Raw genomic sequence first — 25,907 nt, 5'->3', positions numbered from 1 at the left:
ACATAGCTCTCCTAGTGTGTATTTTATGTAAAGTTTATTGTGTAGTTGATAGAATGACATGCAAGGACGTTTCAGTTTTAATTAGTATTATGATACTGATTTACTGATCGCACCATGTGGGCCTCGTTCTGGGGATTCTTATGCTGTTTACAAATATAAAGACGATATCCATCTTGACAAGTTTTAATTAATATTAGTTTTACAAAGCTGTTTGTAAAACGAATAAATTTGTTTTATTAAGGCGTTAGCTTGATAGGTTTGGAATGATTCTATATACCTAATATAAAACTAGTACAGAATATACAATGCTAATAATACCGGTATAAATTTCTCAAAACAAGACCTAATGAATTATTAAACAAACAGCAACCAAAAGTCTTATGTAAGAAAATACGCTTCAGCCGACCATAGTTCTGAAAGAAACCAAATTATTATCCTGCTTCCGCAAATAAATTTAAGAAATAATAATGTTTCAATCGACCGTGAAATTGTGAGTTGGGTGCAATTATGTTGTGCTCTTTTCTGATTTAGTAACTGCTTTGTCGACTTGCAATGATTTATGATTTTAGGAAGTCGTTTTTGACGTTACTATGCGCGTCATGCCATATTCTAATAGGTACCTAAGTCTTAATTTATTATCTTTTGTTCTTTGTTATAAATAAGTAGGACTGTCGTAATATATCTTAACATCAAAATACAGCCGAAGTTGAAAAAAACACAGTAGTACATGATGGCTAGTGACATCTGCTGGGATATATCTAACTGACATAATGAATTTTCAGTTTCAGACGCAATCAATGTAGCCACAACAGTGCCCCCAGATGTAGGAAAAATTCTTGAGGATACAAATCTGACTGAAGTCAGCGAGATTCTCAATAAATCCAGAAGAATCATCGCTGGCGTTGAGTCTGTGGCGAATAGGCCTTACATGGTGAGGACTTAGTTAAGCTTAAAATATACTTAATATTATAATATTACTATACACTAAATTTTGCCAGCGTCTACGGTACCTTGCCCAGGGGCGATTTTTTATTGTAGTTTAGGTTTTTTTATTAATTTAGTATAATTTTAGTTTATAAGTTTTTATACAACATTTATATTGATTCTTACTTGAAATAAATTTACTATACACTTATTGGGTTTACTTAGTATTTAATTATACAAAACCCTCGGATTTTCTCAATAGTTGTGTCTTTGAACGCTATCAACCTATAAGGCGTTGTGCCCATATGTTCAATCATGCTTATAAATATTATATCACCCGTCGTCATGTACAGTACCTATGTATGATTTAAACTGGCTAGGTTATACTTACTGTATCACTGATGTTAGCACGTGCATATTTTGACGATAAGATAAGACAAACCCAGACCTATTTGTATTTGTAGTATTTCCGATTATATATTATAGTTTTCTCGCTAGCCTGAATCTCACCCTTATATATCTTGACTTCATTTTTAATTTCGAGTTGTAATTTTGGTTTATATTTGTTATTTTAAGTACGTACTAACAATACTATGGACCTTGTTGTCTGAAAATAAACGCATTTTATTTTTATTCATTTTTATTTTATTTATTTATTTAAAATTAACAGAAAAATATTTTCTTCTACAACCTAGCGTTTTCTCGGCCTAGCGCCAGGGTCCGCTTTCCTATTCAATCTTCTCCACTTCGGCATCCTCAGGTGTGAGATTGTTCTCTTCCATTCGGCTATCATGACGTCCAGCCAGCGCTTCTTCGGCCTACCATTTATGCCAGAATTTTCTTTTTCCATTAGGTATATCTCCAACTTCCAGCAAACAACCCAAAGTACCGAGACTACCGCCGATGGCTTTGTGGTGGCGTCATCATCCACGAAGAATACATACTGACCTCCGCGGCGTGCATCGAAGACGCCAGAAACTTCTACGTGGTTTCTGGAACGTACAAGTGAGACCGCTTGTCTCTCTCTTGTGACTCGATTGTGAACATGAAGCGATTCATTTAAATGTTAGGACAGTAAGGCTGCCTGTTCACGGGAGCGGAGCGATACAGCCAGCGGAATGGGAAAGAGGAACGGAGATTTTATACATTTCTTTAGGTTTAGATGGAATTGTACCTCGCTCATCTCTACTGCCTCGCTTCACTTACATTGACAGGCAGCCTAAGGGGTCATCCATTAATTGCATCACACGTTTAGGGGGAGGGAGGGGGTCAAGAAAATGTGACATATTGTGACATGGGGGAGGGGGGAGACACAAACTTTGTGACGTCACTTTAACTTCATCAGTAACCGAAAATTTATTTAAATTATTTTATTCGCTGTACATTTAAATAACAAGTTTTTAAAACGATAATAGTTTTTATTCGTTTAATTTTCTTTCCTAAGCAGTTTTGGGTTATAAAATTACTAATATTTATATTGTCAAAAATATTTTGATAAAATATAAATAATACTTATGTACTTACTTAAGTCGATTTGGCGATTTCGTAGAAAAAATGTGACGTCACACTAGGGGGGGAGGGGTTTGCCAAATGTGACCAAATGTGACAAGGAGGGGGTCAAAAAACCTAGAAATTCGTGTGACGTAAATGGATGACCCCTAATCGGTGGTTGCAACTGATTTCTCGGTGCAGTTATTACAGTTAAAAAGATGACTAATGGTTACATTCCTTTTCTAACCGCAGCTGCACTAGCGTCGAACGCTTCGCTGTCATTGTCAATTTCCATAGTAAAATGAATAGTAGTGCAGCTGTCGTTGGAAATGGACTGTCACCTTAAATCCACTTATTTGATAAGCGTCACATCACACTTACTTTACTTAGTACAGTCCGTTTTTTTTAGCATTAGAAAGAACTTCGCAGAAGTAAGCTTGTGGTTCCAAATCCGGCACTATTAGCGGTAATAATTTGAAGTAAATTATATGTATTGACGATGCTTCATTAGATAATTCAATAATTATTAACAATTAAAGAGCCTGATAAAAACTGCACGCTTGCTTCTGTGGATTTCTTTCTAATGCTAAAAAAAACGAACTATAGTAAAACAAAAGTATAGAAGACAAAATGCCTTACTGCGCACAAAAACTGATGGTAAATCCATCAGAAATAAATCCCGACGATGTTTTCTCACATCACGTCTGTATAAAAATTTACAGGCACAGCGAGGACTGGTCGTCATCTAACAACTTGTGCATTAAAAATGGCGCGAAGAAGGCGATTTGGAAGTGTGTTCCGAGAAGTAAGTACTTATTTTGACACTGCTCAACACTGATACCTTTTTCTAACAGAGAATTTGTGGGTAATGAGAACACTAATAGTTAAGTACAACAAATTTTATTCAAACGCACTCAGCCTCACTCGACCAAATGTTGTGTATTAGCAAATTAAAAATCAAAGTCATTAGATATAAAACTGATGATGCCAAAAATGCAGGGGTGCGCGGGACGAGGTGAGCGAAGTCCCGTGCCGTGATTGGTCCGTTCAAAGACACGGACGTCACACAAAGACACTTTCGACTCGAACATGGAGTAAAGTTACAGTATGCGTGGCAGAGGGGGTAGCGCGACTATGCTCAGTCCGGAGGATGTTTTGTCTGTGAGGCTGTCTGTCCAATTCAGCTGCCAGTGCAATTTTATAAGTATGTGTTAGCTGGGTCAAAAACATTCTGTGTTCGCGTCTTTCCTGTAGACATACACAAGAGTTAAGGGCTATAAAGGTTAATTTTCTTATTTAACCCTTATCCACGTGAATAGGTCCTCCTTTTATTCAGAGAACTGTGATAAAATCATTACTTATATGCCCACAAGCTGATAACTAAGAATAAGAATAAGAATAAGAGATGTTTATTAGCACAAATAATAATAACTAATAACACAAAACTAAAATTCAATTACATAAATATTTGTGCCAAAAGGTCCTCACTCAGCTTTTTGTCACGTTGTGTATCCTAGGACACACAACGTGACGCTGATTTTCAGTGAGGCCTACTTAAAGACTAAAGCTAAAACTAAAACTATAAGGTGGCAGAACCAAAATAATAATTCAACAATGAATATAATAAAAAGGCAATTGATTTTATATATATCGATGTATCTACTTTTGTCGAGCGCGTATGTGTAGGTATGTGTGTGTGTGTGTGTGTGTGTGTGTGTGTGTGTGTGAATGAGTGTGATGTTTATCTGTTGGCACGGTTGCCTAAGTGCTACATTTTTTGTTTATTTAACAGAAAGTTCCGGAGTTTTACTTTAAAAGAGGCGACTGATAAACAATTTCGTACTGGTGGTGGCAAGTCGTTCCAGCACTTTGTAGCAGCAAAACGGAAGCTGCCACGGAAGGCAGCCGTGCAGTGTGTTGTGCGGTGTGTTAGTCGTGTTGCATGTCTCATAGCACGTTGGGAAAAGTTTATTTTGTCATAACTATTGCCCACAGGAGAGAAAAATGTACAGTTCGCGCGAACACGCTAGTTTTCTCTCCTGTGGGCAATGGTTAACAGCTTGTGGGCATGTAAGTAATGATTTTATCACAGTTCTCTGAATAAAAGGAGGACCTTTTCACGTGGATAAGGGTTAAATAAGAAAATTAACCTTTATAGCCCTTAACTCTTGTGTATGTCTACAGGAAAGACGCGAACACAGAATGTTTTTGACCCAGCTAGTCTAAGCGCGACACGCATAGATAGCTAAGTAGATAATTATGAAGCATTCATCTGTCCTCACGTGTACAGTGGTAATTAGTAAGTCGATTTAAAACACTTCCTTCGGTCGTGTTTTAAATTTGCCACTAGTTGCGAGTTTTCGAATGTAATGTACTAACGATAACGAGTGGCGATAAATCAAAACACGACCGGAAGGGATTGTTTGACATGAGTTGGGAACTACCTTTTCACACGTGACTGTACAACATTTTACAGTACATATGGCCGTTTAAATTTTCGACGTAGTTACTTTTTTATTTTTTTATTTAGGTAAACAAACAGCCACTACAAGTAATACTTATTGAACTATAATTGCTATAATATTTACAATATGTGTGGCCCACACCGCTTACCACTTATTACTATAAATAATGTAATGTTCATTCAGAGCCGAACTAATCACCGGACTCCCGGTGTTAACAACAACATAGAATGGTTAGTTATCTATCTATCTATATATATAAATGCAAGTGTCCTGACTGACTGACTGACTGACTGATTCATCAACGCAGAGCCAAAACTACAAAAGCCAGAAATTTGAAATTTGCACACCAGATTGCATTTATAAAGTGTACAAGAGATAAGAAGCGATTTTGAGAAATTCAACCCCTAAGGGGTTTAAAAAGGGGATGAAAGTTTGTATGGGGTTAAAGTTTTCTTTTAAGCTAGGAATTTGAAACTTTGTAAAAAGATATATTATTAAAATACAAGAAAAATAATTTCAGCGTTTTTGAAAATTCATCCCCTAAGGTGGTGAAAAAGGGGTTGAAAGTTTGTATGGAAATCAAAATTTTTTTCGAGTGGTAGAGTTGAGTCTTTGTATTTAGGGATATTATTAAAAGACGAGAAAAGTTATTTCAGCGTTTTGTAAAATTCATCCCCGAACAGGGTTAAAAAGGGGTTGAAAATTTTAATCCATTATAAATGCTTTGAAACTTCTTAGAAAGGCATAATAGCCCATTACAAAAAAAAGTGATTGCAACTTTTTTTGGAAATTCAACCCCTAAGGGGGTTAAAAAGGGGATGAAAGTTCGACTTCGGGTGCAAATTTTATTTTAAGCTAGGAACTTGAAACTTTGTAAAAAAAGTATCAAATTCAAATACAAGAAAACTAATTTCAGCGTTTTAGAAAATTCATCCCTCAAGGTGGTGAAAAAGGGGTTGAAAGTTTGTATGGATATCAAAAAAATTTTCGAGCGCGGGACTTGAATCTTTGTATTTGGGGATACTATTAGAAGACAATAAAAATAAATTCAGCGTTTTGTAAAATTCATCCCCTAACAGGGTTAAAAAGGGGATGAAAGTTTGTATGAGGTTAAAGTTTTCTTTTGAGCTACGAATTTAAAACTTTGTTAAAAGATATATTATTAAAATACAAGAAAACTAATTTCAGCGTTTTTGAAAATTCAACCCCTAAGGTGGTGAAAAAGGGGTTGAAAGTTTGTATGGATATCAAACATTTTTTCGAGTGTGGGACTTGAATCTTTGTATTCAAGGATATTATTAGAAGACAGGAAAAGTAATTTCAGCGTTTTGTAAAATTCATCCCCTAACAGGGTTAAAAAGGGGTTGAAAATTTGAATCCATTACAAATGGTTTTGAAACTTCTTAGAAAGGCATAATAGCCGATTACAAAAAAAAAGTGATTGCAACGTTTTTGGAATTTGAACCCCTAAGGGGGTTAAAAAGGGGATGGAAGTTCGTCTGCGGGTGCAAATTTTATTTTAAGCAAGGAACTTGAAACTTTGTAAAAACGTTTTAAATTAAAATACAAGAAAACTCATTTCAGCGTTTTTGAAAATTCATCCCCTAAGGTGGTGAAAAAGGGGTTGAAAGTTTATATGGATAGCAAACATTTTTTCGAGCGCGGGACTTGAATCTTTGTATTTGGGGATATTATTAGAAGACAATAAAAGTGATTTCAGCGATTTGTAAAATTCATCCCCTAACAGGGTTAAAATGGGGTTCAAAGTTTGAATCCATTACAAATGCTTAGAAACTTCTTAGAAAGACATAATAGCCGATTGAAAATTCGTCTTGGGGTGTAAATTTAATTTTAATTTTTTGGATAAAAAAGGTAATGAATTAAAAAACATGAAAACTAATTTAAGCCTTACGGGCAATAATAATGAGGCATGACAGGGGCCAGTACAGCGGTGTGACACCGCTACAACGCGATTGGTTGATGAGTTCGCATGACGCGCGCGATTGGTTGACGAGTTCGCATCACGCGCGTTATTGGTCGCAACTAGTTGCGTTAGACTGCACGCTTGGCTGGAATTCGTAAGTCACACCGCTAAACTAGTACCATTTTTAGTGCCCGTAAGGCCAGTCCATAGATATATACGTTAATGAAGAAAAGTAATTTCAGCAACCAACATCAAAATCCACTTGACTTAAAACTTCATACAACTTGCTAAAAAAGAAAAGTACTTAATTTCAACATTGCTTGGATATGAAAATTATAGGTACTAAAGATGTAAAATGTTGAAGATAAAATTCCACGCGGACGAAGTCGCGGGCAACAGCTAGTATAAATATACCTTTATTATGAAATACAGTGTGAGAAACTAGAAGAACTACTTACACGCGTATTCGGGAAACGAGATAATCACAAGATCTAGAAACGATATAGAGATCAACTAGATTTACATTAGATATCGACTAGATGTGACTTGGATATCTAAGTCATAACTTGTCGAAATCGTTCAAGAGGGCCTCCAGAATCGCGGAAACGTCAAATTTGACATATCTATCTTACAAATATCTTTAAATTATCCATATCGTAACTTGTTGAGATCTAGTAGAGATCTAATACATTTTCAGAATCGAGCCGTTAGTTTGTAGGGCGTGTTAAAGCTTCATTAATATGTTATTATAGAACCTTGTATCGTAATGTAGCACCAGAACCACTAACACCAGTTTTGACATTAACAGATACGCTTGCGTCTAAGTAACTTACTTTCTATGCATCTCGCTCGTACTCGCATATTAGTGCAAGCGAGATGTACTCGTATAGAAAGTGATATACGCGTCTACGTAGACGCGAGCGTATCTGTCAATGTCAAGACCGGTGGTAGCCGTACAGATGTACTGTAAAACCCATTTACTACACAGACTACGTGTTCGACGGACACGAGAACGACAACATTCGGTGGATGAACAACGACATCGCCGTCGTCAGGGTGGAGGATGACTTCGACTTCGAACGCCGGGTCCGCGGCTGCGACTATGTGCCCAAGCCCATCTGCTACAACAATCGGGTATTCTTTTTTATTGACTCGCCGTTCAAAAAGATCCAAGTTATAGTGGGCAGGGAATAGATAAAGACGAATTGGGCCCCATTCATTCCACGACTCTTATCTTTCTTCATTAATTCTACCAATAATAATAATAATAAGCCCGCAGGGCAGCTTGTGGCGAGCTGTTGGGGAGTAACGACCCCACGGACCCGAGTGCTCCCGAGAGTCGGTCAGGGTCTCCGTCTCCGGCGTGTCTTCGTCGGTCGGAGTGGACCCCAAGGGGACCCGCAGGACTCTCAGCTCTGGCTTGCCTTCATTGGCCGTCCAGAGAGGAGTCGTTAGAGCTATATGCTCCAGGGGTGGAAGTGAAAGATGCATAAGACGCGAGTTGGCACAGTGGCTGTTATAACAGCCACTGGGTAGAAAGCGGCGCACACCTCTCGACACCCCTGAGCCGCTTACACCAGTGTTGCTCCTGGTCGTCTTTACGACGACAGTTTCGGGGGCCCACCTAGTTAGTGGCAAGTCACCGCCTGCCTCGATAACGTGTAGAACCATTGTTATGGCAGGTGTCCGGACCTTTCGGCAATAGCCCAATCTTTTGACCAGCCAAACTTCAACACCATAACCGGCACTCTTCTCCACTGCATTTACAATAGCTCCTATGCCAGCTGGGACCGATTTACGGGTATCTATTTGTACCCGTGAATGGGTTCTAGCTGGTGTATTACATAACTTGTCTTAAAGGGCCTCTGTGCTGTTGGCTTCGGCCCCACGCATGCCTCCCAAAGGTCCGGGACCCCATGGTCCCGAGATATGGAAAGACATAATAATAATATTCTTTATTGTGCACAATGATTGAATACAGCAAATTAACAAACATAAAAAAAAAACTAAGCAACAACAGGCGGTCTTATCGCTAAAGAGCGATCTCTTCCAGACAACCTTCAATAATCAAATAATAATTTTCGGATAATGTAATTACCTATTAAGTAATAATAGAAATTTCATCATATTGCTATCCCACAGACTTCAACGTTCGAGAATCCGGGTAATGCGGGCATCATCGCCGGCTGGGGTAGCACAGAGAAATATGACGACGTAAGGATCTTTAAATAGTCACCTACGTAATACCCTTTTTTCAGGACATTTTCTGCTGAGAAGGCTAGAAAAAAAAATGCCTTTATATGTTGTTTCCTTTTCCTCATAGCAGAAATATATCAGAAATCATGCAACGAAAAGGTTATATCTGTAACCTCTTTACATAACATAACATAGCGTAAATCATAATATTCATGATATAAGAATTAAAGATGAATGGGATCATTCGAAACTTTGTATAGCTTTGACGTTGTGGTCGATCCCATAATAAAAGTTGCTCAGTATAATCCCAAAACCTCTCTACCAACGGGAATATAGTTATTTTTTAGCCACGGTGTATATGTCGTGGTCTGATTTTTGAGTACCCAGCACAACACAACACAAGCCTTCTTGAGCTTACCGTAGGGCTTAGTCAATATGTGTAAAAAATGTCCTATAGTTAATATATTATGAAGTATTTGAACAAATTAAATTATTTTCAGAAAATATTTTAATAGGCACTGGAGGCCTTGGTCACTTTTTCTTAGTATTGTAAGAGTAAAAACACCAGACACCACTTTATAACAACATTTATTAGGGAATCACAAATATGAGAGTACAGATCTGAAAATAATATGCCAAGACGCTCTCGCGTAAAACCAATCTAAGATGGACGACCACCTCCAGTGATGTGACCTTGCCGGTTATCGTAGTGATGTCAAACACCGATGAAATGACGACCCCACCGTTTAGCTCGGCCATCTTCTGACCCGACCTACGTCCCGTCAGGTCACCGTTATCAAGGCCGCCACTGAAGACTGCCGCAGCCAACGCAGTCGCAGCAAGCTGGGCCTTCACCAGGTGGCGGTAGTCATTTCATCGGTGTTTGACATCACTACGATAACCGGCAAGGTCACATCACTGGAGGTGGTCGTCCATCTTAGATTGGTTTTACGCGAGAGCGTCTTGGCATATTATTTTCAGATCTATACTCTCATATTTGTGATTCCCTAATAAATGTTGTTATAAAGTGGTGTCTGGTGTTTTTACTCTTACAGTATTCATATGACATTTATTTCAGTTTATAGTTAATATATATTTATTGATAAAAAATAAAGTTACGCATACTTCAGAGCCAGTCATACTGATACAAGAATTCTGGTGCATGATACCAATTACAGTTTTGTGATCTCATACCAACCTCCACTTACATTATTTCCAGTGGGTAAACTCCAACAGACGGGAGATGAACATGAATGTACTCCGAGAGACCGAAGTGCACATCATCAGTAAGAGGAAGTGCAAGCGGCGCTGAGGATCGAGATACGCCAACATCATCGATAATTATATGATCTGCACTAGGGATCTCATTCCGGACCTTAGTGAGGTTTGCGAGGTTAGTTTCACCTTTATCAGTCTTTTCTGATACCTTATAGATGATAAATAAGTGCAAGGTCTACCAGGGAGGCCTCAACCGAAAAGAAAAACGGTTTAACCGCTTAACCCCGGGTTAGTGGGACGGTGCAAGATAAAGGCATACTTTCCCTTATTTGGGAGATGATACTTGAGATGAGATAATATTTCACGTACCAATGTACCATTGTGGGAACCTGTCAAAAACCACTAAACAGACACCGCAATCCACTACCAATAGTACAGTCAACAACAGAGCTATGAATACAGGCAAAGTACCAAAAATATGTATACAGTACTCTATTGCCTGTACATTAATAATAATAAATAATAAGAAAGCGGCGCACACCTCTCGACACCCCTGAGCCGCTCACACCAGTGTTGCCCTTGAGCCATCCTAGATGTCGCTTTTTTGTGGGGGCCCATCTTGTGAGGGCGAGTCACCGTCTGCCGGAAATAAAATTGCATACCGTTTTATTAGGCAGGCGTCCGGTTTTTTACCCCATAGCTCAGTACTAGTCCATCGCTTTCACCCAATAACCTAGTTCATTTTAGATTTCATCAACTCTCAATAGCCCTTACACCCTGGCGGGTGCTGCCTCTGCGTGCGTCCCATGACACGGGTAAGGGCAGCATCCGCTCGGTGTACCCCTTACATTTCATTAAAGTGTCAAAAGGGCCTCTACGTGTTGGCTTCGGCTCCGCGCACGCCTCCCAAAGGTCCGGAACACCATTGTTCCGTGATGGGAAAGACATACAATAAATAATAATAAATATTATAGGACATTCTTACACAGATTGACTAAGTCCCACAGTAAGCTCAAGAAGGCTTGCGTTGTGGGTACTCAGACAACGATATAAATAATATATAAATACTTAAACACATAGAAAACACCCATGACTCAGGAACAAATATCTGTATCATCATACAAATAAATGCCCTTACTGGGATTCGAACCCAGGACCATCGGCTTCGCAGGCAGGGTCACTACCCACTAGGCCAGACCGGTCGTCAAAAGTAGGTGTTAAGGTCGTGTATACATATTTTTGGCGCTTTGCCTGTATTCATAGCTCTGTTGTTGACTGTACCAATACAGCTCTTACTGAAACAAAGAGCAAACGGCCGCCCGTATCTCTAGCGAGGACCTATTGACTCAGATCAATTACACAAATACAAAAAAAAAAGTTAGACCAAGAAAAGTCTGCAGAGATTTTGACAGGACACGCAGTGCTAGTGTTATTTATATGTCATAATTTCATAGAAGTATGATGTTTAAATTTTTAAAATAACACCTGCACTGCGTGTCCTGTCAAAATCTCTGCAGACTTTCCTTGGTCTAACTCTATCAGTCGTCGCGTCGTCGAGTGGAGGAAGCGAGGGGAGGCCTTTGCCCAGCAGTGGAACACTTAACCAGGCTAACAAAAAAAAAACTATCAGCGCATGACCCGATATCTTTTATTTTAGGAAAAATACGTGGACTGTACTGACATCATGTACTCTGGAGAGTCGGGCGAGAAGAAGCTGCGAAGACGAGTTATCGATCCCTCATCGCTGGTGCTTCACAGTCACAGTGGTAACGATTCTTCGCGGAGAAACTCTTACAGCAGCGGGGGTTTCTGTGAGGTTAGATTTTACTTACCTACTTATATGGCTTAACATCCCGCCCTATGATAAAGAACCCAAAAAAACTAGCTTTGAAAATCACTTAAAAAGAGCTCTTGGATGCTCTATAACTTCTATAACCGATTGTCAACAAAATAAAAACTGGCCCAATAACGTTTGCTATAAATATTATAACAGAACGATCACGGTGGCCCCCTGATAGCGGACGACGGTCACGAGCCTCTGGTCATCGGAATCATCTCGGCGTGCCTCGTCAAGGAGCGCACCAACAAGTGTTACGGGCCCTTTCTCTACACCAGCGTCTATAAGAATAGGGTGCTGATCAACTGCGCTATTTTTAAAAGCAAATCGTAAGTAAATCGTCCAAACGGGGCCAATTTTTCGCCAATCTGATTAAATTGTCCGATCAAATCAGGCCGTGTGGACGCAAACGCCAATTTGGCTCGTCGAATTCGACCGCCGATTATGATCGATATTACCGATTAAATGGGGTGCGGACGCAAGAATACCAATTTGTGACGTTATTATTCGAGAGCTCAAATATCACCATCAATTTAAAATTGGTGAATGTGTCCAAATTGGCGTTTGCGTCCACACCACCTGATATGATAGGACAATTTATAGGTAATCAGATTGGCGAAAAATTGTTCTCGTCAGGAAAGGCCTTCATTATGAAATAAAAAGTTGAGTTTTCGTTCGGAGAGATAAGTTTAGCGCGTTTCGAGCGTTGTCGCTATCCTGTTAGCATTAACCATTCCCAAATTGAAATTAATATCTAATAAGTCAGAATTGAGGTTTGTACCACAATATTATGGAAAACTTACTGTTTTATCTATGGTTGTCAAACGTGGAAATACACAAGGTACATTAAACAACCACCCCCTCCTTAACACCAAATCCTTAATTATCCTGTACACCATTGTAAACAGACGCGGGAAAACGATTGGACACTTAATACGACACGACCACTTCTTTAAAACTATCCTAGAGGACGCAAGCGGGAAGAGGAAAACCCAGGCGCAGCTTTTTGGAGCAAGTGAAAGAAAAAGTAGGGGTCGTGTCGTATCAAAAAGTCAAAGAGCTAGCGCAAGGTAGGGAAAGCTGGAAGATACTCCACCGACAAGAGAATAACTCTTCAGTTAATGATGACGACATTAAACAAACATTAAACAACTTGCTCTTTTACAGCACTGAATGCAACAAGATGTACCGATCCAGTATAACACACACGGAAACCGTGTTGAGTTGGGTTGATCATCCTGATGGGTAAGAAGTACCTACATGAATTTGAAATATTCGTTTTTATGGTAAGTATTACCATAGACCAGGGCTCTCCAAACACCGGCCCGCGGGCCAAATCCGGCGCGCGAAGCGTTTCAACCCGGCTCGCCGACAGCGATCCAATCCGGCCCGCGGGAGCCAGGCTCCAGGGGTTGAAGCCCTAACAACGGCAACCAGATACAACCCTCCCCCCCTCGGCGCCAACGGTGGCCCGTTCGAAAGTTCTGGGGCGCAATATGGCCCTCAGGTAAAAAAGTTTGGAGACAAAGGAAAGCATCTATCTACTTAATTCTCTTTGGCATTACCAGTGGATATGGATATGGAAACTCTGGTGGCCTAATAGCGGTAGAAGCGTGCGACTTTCAATCCGAAGGTCGCAGGTTCAAACCCCAGCTCGTATCGTACCAATGAGTTTTTCGGAACTTATGTACGAAATATCAATGATATTTACCAGTCGCTTTTCGGTGAAGGAAAACATCGTGAGGAAACCGGGCTAATCCCAATGAGGTCTAGTTTACCCTCTGTGTTGGAAGGTCAGATGGCAGTCGCTTTCGTAATAACTAGGGCCGACGTCAATTCTCGGGATTAGTTGCAAAGCGGGCCCCAGGCTCCCTGTGAGCTGTGGCAAAATGCCCCCTATCAAATTAAGCCATACATCTATTTTATTTGATACGCATGATATTATATTCACAGACCAGCCAAGAATGAAAAAGCTGCTTTACGAAGAGCGCAAGAACATAACACCAATTCAACACAATCAAATGTGGAACACTTGACAGACGGAGATGCGACCAATGCGACTATTGGGTTAAATGGAACTGTTGGGGTAAATGCGACCGCTGCTGAGACAGCAGAGTCAGATCCGGTAAAAGAGGTAAAACCGGCTACGGGGGCGCATGCTACACAGTCTACACGTGGACAGACGAAATTTGTGGACAAAGCACAACAGCATGAGGGCATAGTAATGAGGTCCGGTTAATATACATATTACAATATGACTAACAGTTAATAAAATAGTTAAAATTTATTTCAACATGTTTTTATTCTTGAGTTAACCCTTAACTCCATAGCGACGTAAGCTACGTTTATAATGATGGCATAATTAAAACAAAAACGCATCAGTACAATAATAATAACGGTTCGTAATCGAATGACTAGAAATACGAGTGAATTGCAAAAATAATTTAAGTGCTATGTATTGTACATTTTTTTTGCAATTCCTTCTAACAGTCTTGAATGATTCACGGTTAGTTTCACTAGACTTATATAGACCGGGATATGGACCGTGATTACTTTTTGTATTGTTTTCGAGCTCCCAATCCAGTCGATACAAGTCTAGTGACTATAGAAAGGATTGTCAAACGGTTTAATTGATAAAAATCAATTAGCCTACTTTATAGATTACTTAATTATGTACTAACTTAATTAGAAAAAATATATTTATTTATAATTTTGGACACAATACATAATACATCTTAAATAATTAGGAAAGTAACTATCCGTCAAAACCCGTTCCTTATCGCTTCCGGTGCAAAAGTGCCCATAACACTCACGGCATTACCCCGCTGGATGGCTATGGACAGCCTCTGCACCAGAAACGATTCGGAGCGGGGATCCTCTCCCTTTTGCCTGAGTCGACGGCCTATGTCACGCACAAATTATTTCGCGTCAGCACCCCAGCAGCCCGCCGTTTCCACCGCAAAAGGGACGAAAATATAACCCGAGCCCAAGGGAACATACTTTTGGCGCTTCACCGCCGCCTGAGACTCGGCCGCCGCTCCGGCCGCGCGTGCCGTGCGACTGATATGAGAGGCGGCGAAGGTGCTGACGCACGTAGCGTCCCAGACCAGGCACCGCCCTCTCTCCCACGGCACTAAGGTTCGGCCATCAGGCCGCTTGCCGTCCGTGCGACTTAGACCCGGAGGCTCAAGCATGGATGGAACACCCGCTGATCTGAGCGCCCTCTGGACAATATCGTTCAAGGCATGGTGACGCGGATGCCTCCCGACGCATCGACGGCAACTCAATGCATGATGGCCGTCAGCCCCCACCGTGGAACCGCAGATGCATAAATGTGGTTGACATACATCGCAGCCCAGGAGGAGAGCGACGGACACCCGCAACGAGTCACCGTCGAGTAACGTACCCAGTTGAGGGGAGGGTAACGCCTGCAGCCAAGCCCCTGATTCTGGCCGCGCCACCAGAAGCCTTGCGCGGTCCGCACCCGAAGCGTTCCCAACCAGACCGTCCAAGGTGGCCTTACACCCTACCTCATCCCACGCGCGCTGGAGTCTTGGGTTCTCCGGGACGGACTAACTTAATTTAATTTCATCATATTATTTATACATTGAGAGTTGTGCATTTTCCCCGCATTTTTGATAACGATAATACTTACATACCTAAACGTCATTTAAATTCAAGATAATTAATTTTTAAATAAGAAACCAATCAAATGGTAGGTATATTGTATAGTAGCAGCGCACGAAGGTAACCTAATACCTACATACTTACACTACATTAGACACACACATACACACACATATACTATAGATATACGACAACGAGTGGAATATGATGATTCCTAAAAATAGAGTTACCTGTATGTGTATATAGGCACATAATAAATAATAGAACTAGGTACAGAAGACTCACACTCTAACAAAACGCGTCTGTCACAATCAGCACAGATATGGCCGCTAGGTGGCGACAGCGCCACACGCGACTTATAACAAACCCCAAAATTGGGGTCGAACGGATGTACTTTTAGCTACCTGTAGCAAAGCGACGAAATCGCGGAGTGAGCCACGCCTGATATAGGCTAAACGGACTTACGCCACGGGGCTAGAAAGGAGAAGAGGAGTTGTATGTGCTTAAAATAAAATATGTTTGCCTTTGTTATTATTAAGAAACTTAGAAACTGTACTCATTAAGAAAAATCTTAATTGAAACTCTCTAGACCAAAGAAGATCTGGCACTCTTTATCGATGTGAGCATTATAACCGTTATAGGCCAATCAAATTAGATCCCAAAAATTTTTTTGATGATTTTATACCCAGCAAACTGGAAATCGTTTTAATACCTAAATTTGGTCCTAAATGCATCTAATCCGAGTTTGTGCAATCCCAGGAGGCGTGCTCTTTTTCGATTTAAGTTCACGTATTTAGGACCAAAATGAAGGTATGTATTAAAACTATTTCCAGCTTGCTGGGAATTGATTTTTCGAAAACATCGAATTTTTTGGCCTGTTAAGGCATGTATTATCCTATCCATCCTGCATATTAATGTCTACTTGGAAATCCCACAAAATGAGAAAAGAATCTTAGCCCACATCCTGGATTGTCAGTAGATATAACCGTTCGGTGGCAGTAAAATTACTATTCTCGATGATTTATTATGAATTCCCGTAAAAAAAAATTATGGGAAGAGAGTAACAATTAGGTACTTTGGTAATTTTTTATGTCCAACGTAGAAGTTCAAAGCAACGTCGAAGAGCTAAGAATAGATAACAACGGTTTTTTAAATATTATTTGGGGTGTCAATAAAATAACTCAAATTTCATTTTATTCTTTAATATCCAAATGAGTACAGCTGAATATTTCAGCTATAACTTACAATTACAAACATTTCCATATCAGTTTTTATTACTCGAATCCCAATTTATAATTTTTCCAAGCCGTGAAATAGCCTTTGATTATAATTCTGTAATTCTTTCTTGATCTCGAAACTTCTTTACATGTGAATATTGTGCATCGCCATGAAGCCTGTTTTTTTAATTGCAAGTACAATACTATTGTTTTCAGGTAATGTATTTACTACATCATCATTATAAATACATATTTTGGATTTCACAAGCCTATAAATCCCGGTCTTTTAATAGCCTTGCGTGGGAATATAGATCCAACATGTAGAGGCCATTTGAAGAGCTTTAATGTCATGTAGAATGCCTGAATACATATAATCATTACGTAGGTATCGACCAGGGATGTTGCGGATGCAGATTTTTTGACATCCGCGGATGCGGATGCGGATATTTAAAGCTTCACATCCGCGTATGCGGATGCGGATGTCAAGATTTGGTACCTACTTAAAAAACGTCAAATATTACATTTTTAGCATTTTTTATTTAAGAAAACGATATGTTTTTTTAAATAAAAAACATTTTTTATTTAAAAAAACGAAAAATACCAAAGTATTTGAGCAAGAATATAGGTGCGTTTTATTTAATAAACACTAACTAAGCCGACTTTTCGGGATCTAGACGATTTCGTTATATACTCGTATAATGTCGAAATTACCTAGCACTTACTTGGTTACTAGACTTGGTCGACATCCGCATCATGCGGATGCTCCGCATCGATTTTATGCGGATGCAGATGCAGATGCGGATGTTGAAAATAATGCGGATGTTCCGCGGATGCGGATATTCGCAACATCCCTGGTATCGACTTACCAACAATTAGATCAATCGTGTAGCGGGTGACAATGTAGTTTTAATTTTCTATATGATCTGATTGATGGATTAAACCAGCTCCGAATACAATTTTTTTTATATACTTTTACTTTTACCTACGTAGGTTTCATGTACAGTGAAGTAATTAAGACACTTAACTTTCCGTAAATGTAACAAGAAATATTTCAGATGTACGGGCTATTGAAGTAGCGACGCACATACCGGCATCGGTAGCAAAAATGATTAATGATACCCGAAGAATTATAAACGGCTGGGAGGTCACAGAGGGAAGACCGTACATGGTAAGTTAAGCGTAGAAGAGATTCCAAAATCTCCTGGGTTAACAGTTGAAAAGCTGTTGCAAATAACTATAATTACCTTATTATGTAACCTGTAACCTTATTTTTGTTTTCTCTTTGTTCAATTTGTTGCTGTAAGTTTTGTTGCGACAATAAATGACTTTTTTTTAATTAAAAACTATAAGGCTTCTAACATGCATCACGTCCAATAATCATTCAAACAACAAGATAGCTCTTTATAACAGTGCTCATTATCTCAGAAATCTATTAGGTATAGAAAACATTCATTAATATCATCATCCTCGTACGCACAAACCCTCAACCCTTTAGCATAAGTCTCTTACGTATACTTATTGTCGAAGTAACTTTATCATTTCAAAGTCGCCCTATTTTATATCCTACAGTCCAAAAGCTGTTTCCTGTTCCATTTACATTGACCATACGCTTCTATGTGGCTGGTGTTCTCACGTGCCCTCAATGTGCGCGGAGGTTCACCTCCAAGATCGGCTATGTCAGCCGCACATTCGGGCGCACGAGCGCCGAGCTAACCAGGAGTCGAAGTGGTCGCCATGGTCTTCGTTACAACTTCGATACAAACTTCGTTACAACTATGGTACTTTTTAAGGTGCACCTGAAACTGCCTAAGAGCAACCAAAAGCAACAGGCCTACAAGACCTGGTTGTGTGGAGGCGTCATCGTCCACGAGGAGTACATCCTCACTTCAGCAGCTTGCATCGAGGACGCTGAGCATTTTTACGTCGTTTCTGGAACTTACAAGTAAAGTCACCTACAGCTTGGCAAAAAAGAGTTGAAAATTAAAAAGTGGTAACACTGTAGTGTCTCTTTCAAACCAATTTATATAAGAAAACGGGACGACACTAGTGTTGTCACTTTTTAATCTCTTTTTTGCCAAGCTGTAGTATTTTGTATCCAGATTAAGTGCTGGGGCAGGTTCTCGATTGCGGAAAATGCCCAGTATACCATACCATCATCTACCAGTAGGGGCAGCGCTCGACCGGCCATTGAGGTAAATCTAAGAAGTGTCCAATGTCCAGCCGTAGATGTCTTTTGGATGATATGATGATACGCTACGAAACGCTTGCTAACCGGTTCGTTGCTTCTTCCATTTTCGAAAACTTTTGGCTGTGGCGGCGAACAATTATTTATTTCATGACACGACAGGCGTGCCTTAAACCATCGAATATGATGGCACGACTGTCGTGTCCTACGCCACACGTTAAAAACATTGATGGCACGCCTGTCGTGCCATCCGCACCGAAAGGGTTAGTATAGGTAAATACATCATGCGTTATTTGCTTCATTCACAGATATGCAATGGATGATGACAAATTCAACAACCTATGTATCAAGAACGGTGCTAAGAAAGCTATCTGGAAATGTGTTCCTAAAAGTAAGTATGGCAAAGGAAATAATATTTTAGCATGACATGATCATTTTCACATATTAGGGATACCTACCTGTAACATCTTTGTAAATGAAGTGTTTAATTATATCTTCTCTGCTCGCCCAAATGCTTCAGATTCTTGATATCATATAATTGTCATTCTGTGTCGCCCTTCATGATTTCATCATCTTCGTCAATGAACAAGTATTAATCTATCACGTATTGCCTTATTTTGCATATCTACAGAAGGCTGCGCAGTTCATCACTTATAATTTTCTTGGAATTGCTAACATGATTTTATTCAGATTACGTATTCGACGGCCACGAGAACGACAACATCAGATGGATGAACAACGACATTGCCGTGGTCAAGGTGGAGGACGGTTTCGACTTCGATCGGCGAGTGCGCGGCTGCGACTTCATACCGAAGCCAATCGCGTACAACAACCAGAGTGCCACTCTGGAGAACCCTGGGAATATCGCCTCTATCGCTGGCTGGGGAAGCACCTCCAAATACAGCGACGTAATATCTTTCTCATTGTAATCTGTCCTCGTTGCAACCTGAAGAAGCTCGGATGCCCATTAGTTCATCGGCTACTCTTCGAGTACACTTACAAACGACCTTATCATCATAAAGATCCTTCGGCTACTCCTTAAAATTTTGTATAATTTTATAGATAATCCATGAGCTATACCGGTATTTCGGTGACCTTAGACCAAATACCTTTTGTATCCTACAGGGAAGTGTCTCAGAATACATAGCTTCGCATTCTCCTTTGGACGTTGCATGTCTATGACCCGCTTTATATATTCCATTCTGAACACACGTTTCGCATCCATAAATTTTGATCTTCAGGCAGGGATTGTAATCAGAGCTCCTGAGGATGGCCTGTGCTAACAGTTTTTAAGGTTTGTGTGCTATTCTTACTGTTTTGTATCTTTTAGTGGGCGACGCGAAGAAAGGACTTGAATCCGCATGACCTCCTGGAGACCCGAGTGGAAATCATAACAAAGAACAGGTGCAAGAAACGCTGGGGGACGCGCTATGCTAACATCATCGAAAACTACATGATTTGCACAAAGGATTTGGGACAAACCATGTCTGAGATCTGCAACGTAAGTTTTTACAACATTCATCATTGTTTTTCAAAGAATTTTTGACATACTTAAATAAGTATCCTGTTGTAGGTATATCTTCATTTTATTCTGGTACAACAAGAAGGTGACTCGTGTTTAGTGCATTTTTATTTTTTGATCAGAGATTTTTTTTCAAAAAGGACAGTGTGCCAAATGTAATGCGATATTTAAGGTATCTTAATTGCCGATCCTTTACAGGAAAAGTATGTAGACTGCCAAGACATCAACTACTCGGACGAAGAAGAAGGCAGAAGATATGTGGAGAAGGTGCCAACAAACTTGGTGATGCACTCTGCGTACGACCACCATCGTACTAATGATACTCATACGAATGATACGAACACTGCTGTGAATGTGACAAGCGGACGGAGATCCAAAGAAGGGAATTCGATTGACGGCGGATTTTGTGAGGTATTTTTTGCAGTGTTTATATAAATATGGTGAATTCTTAAAAATATTTTAAATGACGCAATGTTGGGAAGCTTATAATTGTATCCTCATATTGTTTACCATAAACAGTAGCGTTAGTTAAGCGTTGGTGACGTGGCGTCGTAAGAGTGTGCGACTTTCAATCCGGAAGTCGCGGGTTCAAAACCCGGCTCGTACCAATGAGTTTTTAGGAACTTATGTACGAAATACAGGTTGATATTTTCCAGTCAATTTTCGCTGGGCTAATCCCAGGCTCACATGAGCCGTGGCAAATTGCCGGGATAACGCGAGGAAGAAGAAGAAGAAGAATGAATGAATGATCGTTTATTTGCATTAAACAAGCGTGTATATACATAGGTGTTCAATATTTCATTGCAGAACGATTCTTGTTTTGCCATGGCTGGCGTACAAATATTACTACTTACTAACTAGCTAAACTAACTATGTACAAGTAAAGCTAAACAAACAGTAGAAGAAGAAACAGCAGCGGTAATTTGCTTATAAATTAATAATCGATTAAAAGACTGGCAAAAAACAGGAACATTATTAATGGCGCTTGTTTTCTGTAGACAGTATTTAGTGATTAGTTGCAAACTTGATAGGAATAACTTTTTTTTTTCTAAAAGACACTTAAAACTAGATATACAATATTTTCGCCAAACTGTGACAGTTTGTTGGCGAACTTACGTTAAGACGCCTCATCTCCATGCAAAATTTAAAATACCATGGAATTATACTTTCAGCTAGATATAGTCATCAACATTTACGAGAGAAGAGAATAGAATAGTATTGAATAGTAATAGTAAAAGTAAAAAAGCCTTTAATCTATCATAAAATACTTACATTACAATTTAAAATACTACATTAAACTTAGAAATATTGTACTGTACTTCTTGGATTATAAAACTAACTTAAAATATAAAACTAAAATCTAAAACACGTACTATATAATTTTATTTACACATTCTACTTTTATTAAACACGTTTGTTTATGTAAGTCACCTGAGGCGTAGGCCTCCCCCGTTTCTCTCCAATCCCCTCTGTCTACAGCCCGTCTTCTCCATGTTGGTCCATATACTTCGAGGAACACGTCTTCCCATCGCTTCCTGGGTCTACCTCTTTTCCTGTGGCCGTTAGTATAGAATAGTATTATAATAGAATTTTCTTCCAGAATGACCACGGCGGCCCTCTCATCTACGGCGAAGGCAACGCCGCCATCGTTATCGGCATCATCTCCGCCTGCCTCGTCAAAGAGCGCAGCAACAAGTGCTACGGGCCGTTCCTTTACACCAGCATCTACAAAAACCGGCAGTTCATATCTTGCGCCATTTTCAAGGATGTGGAGTGCGTATTCTGTTAACTATTTGTTACAATCATCGATATTATTTTTCAAGCTTTTACTTAACTTGCATTGTATTATGTAGGTACCTATATACAGTCGACGACAAAGATATGTTTACACTTTTCGTCTTATTACCAAGGAGTAAGGTGCAAAAGTGTAAACATATCTTTGACGTCGACGTACCTAACTATTACTATGTTTATACGGATCATTTCTAGCAAGCTAAATTTGACTCACTTCCCGATATCCGATAATACTGAAAATTTTCATACGTTTGTAAGTCGGGTGACAATGCGATATTATGGTACCATGGACCTGATCTGATGATGAAGACAAGTGGTGGCCATAGGAACTCTGTGATAAAACAATGCAACCTAATTGTGTTTGGGATTTTTAGAGTTGTCTTGATGAGTATCAGGTGTCTGTTGAAAGAAAAGTACAGTCAGCGATTAAAGCTTGTACTAAATTATCATAAAATAGGTACATGATTATCAAGCCCAATACAACGGTTGGAAAAGATCTGAAGAACCTTTAACTGAAAACATTTTCTATTTGATTTGCAGGGCTAAATGCCGAAGGCAGTTTAGATCTGGCGAGACACATACAGAGAAAACAATTTCGTGGAAACAGCATGCAGATGGGTGAGTTTCTAAATCTGTCGCCCGATACAAGTCTCGCGTAGCTTAGGTCTAAAAGGGCATAAGTGTTACGCGGACCTTACACCCTTTTATCCCTGCGCTGCCCGAGACTTGTACCCTTTTCCACTAGAGCCACAGAAATTCACGTTGATCAAGAGGCAATCTACTAGTCAAATCAGTTTCTTTTTTACAATTTTATTTTCAAAACGATTTGCTAATATGGAATTTACACGGTGTAACATGAGAAAACCGAATAATTTTAACAGCGTATTCCTGATCATATTTAGAGACAAAAATGCCCTATAAACTTTTTTGAAATTCGCCTAGATTCAGAGATATTATTAATTTAAAAAAAAAAACAAGTTTTTATTGTTACATAGTGTAAAAGGCCATTTTGATGGTGATGTTGCTGCTATGGGACGTAGTCTAAATATCCTTATTGATAGATGTCAAAAAGTGACAAGTAACACTTTGCAAAAAGTAGGTTCTACGAAAAAAAAATGTAAAAATCAATTTTAAGTGACAAGTTTACTAATAACATTTATTTTTTATGTACAAATACATTCAAAAAAAAAAAAAAAACAAAACAGAAAACAATTTTTTTTGGCGAAATTGACCTAAACTCATATTACATTTTTTACTTCTTTTAACCTCAGAATTGCGTGGTTAAAATTATTCGGTTTCCTCATGTTACACCGTGTATATGAAACATTACACGATGACGTCACGGTCAACTCACCTACTTTTCCGATTTATTAAATAGAACTCGTGTTTAAAAATATTGATCTGCTATCTGTGTTTTTCTAATAATTATCTGACGCATGCATGGTGTGAAATAATTTATTTTAAATACAGTCAAACACCCTATTATTGTTTATAGTGTTTATACTAAATAATAAGTCGTTGGTGAAAAGAAACATTAAGTATATAATCATTATAGAATCAGACATATCGCGTTGAAACATATACATGAGTAATTTTTAAAAATCAATTACGCAAATTATTGTTATAAATGCGACGCAATTACAGTAAGATGGATCAATACAAGAGTTCAAAAGTAGATTTTGACATTGATCAATTGAATTGATTGAAATTTGAATTTATTGAAATTGAAGCTATTGTAACTTGAGCTATATTAACAATTATGGTCAGAATTAATTGTTATTTCTTATCAGCTTCGATAACACGATGATGTTGTAAATTCAAACGACACAAATCAAGAGAATCATTTAAAAATTAAAAAACTTGACTCGCCAACTCCAAAAAAACTGATACAGGCTTCTTCTTTGACAACTAATCCTATGATTTGACGTAGGCATTAGTTTTTACGAATGTGAAACTAGGCCTTATTGGTACTAGTCCGGTTTCCTCACGATGTTTTCCCTCACCAAAAAGCGACTGGCAAATGTCAAATGATATTTCGTACATAAGTTCCGAAAAACTCATTGGTACAAGCCGGGGTAACCCGCGACCTCCGGATTGAAAGTCGCACGCTCTTACCGCTAGTTCACCAGCGCTTTTACAAAAAACTGATACAAGCTATGTAATAAAAATGAAAGATATTCTATAGCACGTAAAACGGGCGACCTTGCAAAGTTCTTTTTTGGATTAAATATGCTTTTTTGCCACAGGCCAGCAGTGAATGAGTTGGACCATCCGGTCAATAACGAGGACAAGTATGAACCCAAGGAACCCAAGGAGCCAGGGGTCCACATATCGCGCCAAGCTGATAAGGTGTACCCTAATCGAGGATACGTCGTCCGGGCACAGGAGAGAATAGAAAACGTAACTACCACCGTCTGAGATGGAGGATATATTTGACAATAAAAATAATGATTATTAAATTAACGGGTTTTTATTTTGCCTGATTTCATGAGAAAATCTTAATTTAACTTAAAGTTTACACAAGTGGTGTTTGCCTATAATTAGCTGCAATAAACTTGAGACACCTATCGAATGTACCTATATCTAACAATGTGTGACCTATACCTAACGCTGTAACCGCTGTTGGCAGACATTTTAAGTAAAATAAAATCTGTAGGTATCAACATAATGAAATAGATTGTATGTTTAAAATGGTAATTAAACCTTTTACTGAGTAAGGTTACAATTCAATTTTAGACACTTTTTAAAATTTATTATTTAACAGGACTTTATACAGGGTGATTTCTGGGTCGTGATCCAGAACCACTTTTTCTGACTGTGTAAGTGATCATCATCGATGACGTAATTTATGGACAGCCCCTTCGTTGAAAATGTGTAGGTATTGTACAAAAATCAATAGTCCTGAATAAACATGAAACTGTCGGTATAGCTTTTTGTTAATTTTATTCCATGTTTATAGTTTATACCTTTGTATATATTTATTGATATTTGATATTTGATATTTATTGAAATCAAATTTTACAGCATTTATGTAAGTATTAGGTACGGGGATTTCGGAAACAGCTCTAAATTTGCTACATTAGGGTTTTTAGGAGCCAAAAAGCGATTTCTCTAGGTCATATCTCTCGGAAAACGCGGATTTTAGAGTTTTAGTACGTTTTCCCAGTAAAGCTCGATATTATTATTTCCCAGATGTTATTATTTACTTGTGTTGTGATTTGTGATTGCATTCATTCGTAATTGTTTTTCTGCTTTGCCTTTCTCCTCATTTCGAGACTTAAGCCTGAAAACGCTCTAACATAAAAAAAGAAATAAGTAACGTGAGAAAAGATTAGTGTCGTGGTGGCTCATTTCTAATTTCGTTGCCTTATCTTGTTGCTAACAATAATTGAAGAAATATTGTAGTTAGCAACAAAAGAAACGAAAAAATAAATTACCAATTAAGTAACATTTTATATCTACAAGCTACAAGAAAGTTAATTATTTTGTACAATATTTTATCAATAA

General features: G+C 38.9%; 1 protein-coding gene and 1 pseudogene across 1 annotated transcript; both read left to right on the top strand.

The window, feature by feature from the left end:
* Window positions 1-469: 469 nt before the first annotated feature.
* On the top strand, window positions 470-14,342 carry LOC134675167 (uncharacterized; annotated as a pseudogene).
* A 2,657-nt stretch (window positions 14,343-16,999) lies between these two features.
* LOC134675178 (uncharacterized) lies at window positions 17,000-24,851 on the top strand. The gene is made up of 10 exons (XM_063533374.1): window positions 17,000-17,115; window positions 17,955-18,067; window positions 18,690-18,841; window positions 19,393-19,475; window positions 19,775-19,992; window positions 20,415-20,585; window positions 20,805-21,017; window positions 22,207-22,379; window positions 22,941-23,018; window positions 24,647-24,851. Exons 1-10 carry the CDS (start codon window positions 17,070-17,072, stop codon window positions 24,816-24,818), a joined length of 1,419 nt encoding a protein of 472 aa, XP_063389444.1. The 5' UTR covers window positions 17,000-17,069; the 3' UTR covers window positions 24,819-24,851.
* The last annotated feature ends 1,056 nt before the right edge of the window (window positions 24,852-25,907 follow it).

This window comes from Cydia fagiglandana, chromosome 21, assembly GCF_963556715.1.
Source record: "Cydia fagiglandana chromosome 21, ilCydFagi1.1, whole genome shotgun sequence".
Lineage (NCBI taxonomy): Eukaryota > Metazoa > Arthropoda > Insecta > Lepidoptera > Tortricidae > Cydia > Cydia fagiglandana.
The sequence above is the reverse complement of the archived record's forward strand: the minus strand, read 5'-3'. Positions and strand labels throughout refer to the sequence as shown.

Coding starts and splice junctions, on each gene's coding strand:
- LOC134675178 (XM_063533374.1), top strand. CDS start 17,070: ATGAAGCCTGTTTTTTTAATTGCAAGTACAATACTATTGTTTTCAG. Junction 18,842..19,392: donor GTCGTTTCTGGAACTTACAA/GTAAAGTCACCT, acceptor CTTCATTCACAG/ATATGCAATGGATGATGACA. Junction 19,476..19,774: donor CTGGAAATGTGTTCCTAAAA/GTAAGTATGGCA, acceptor GATTTTATTCAG/ATTACGTATTCGACGGCCAC.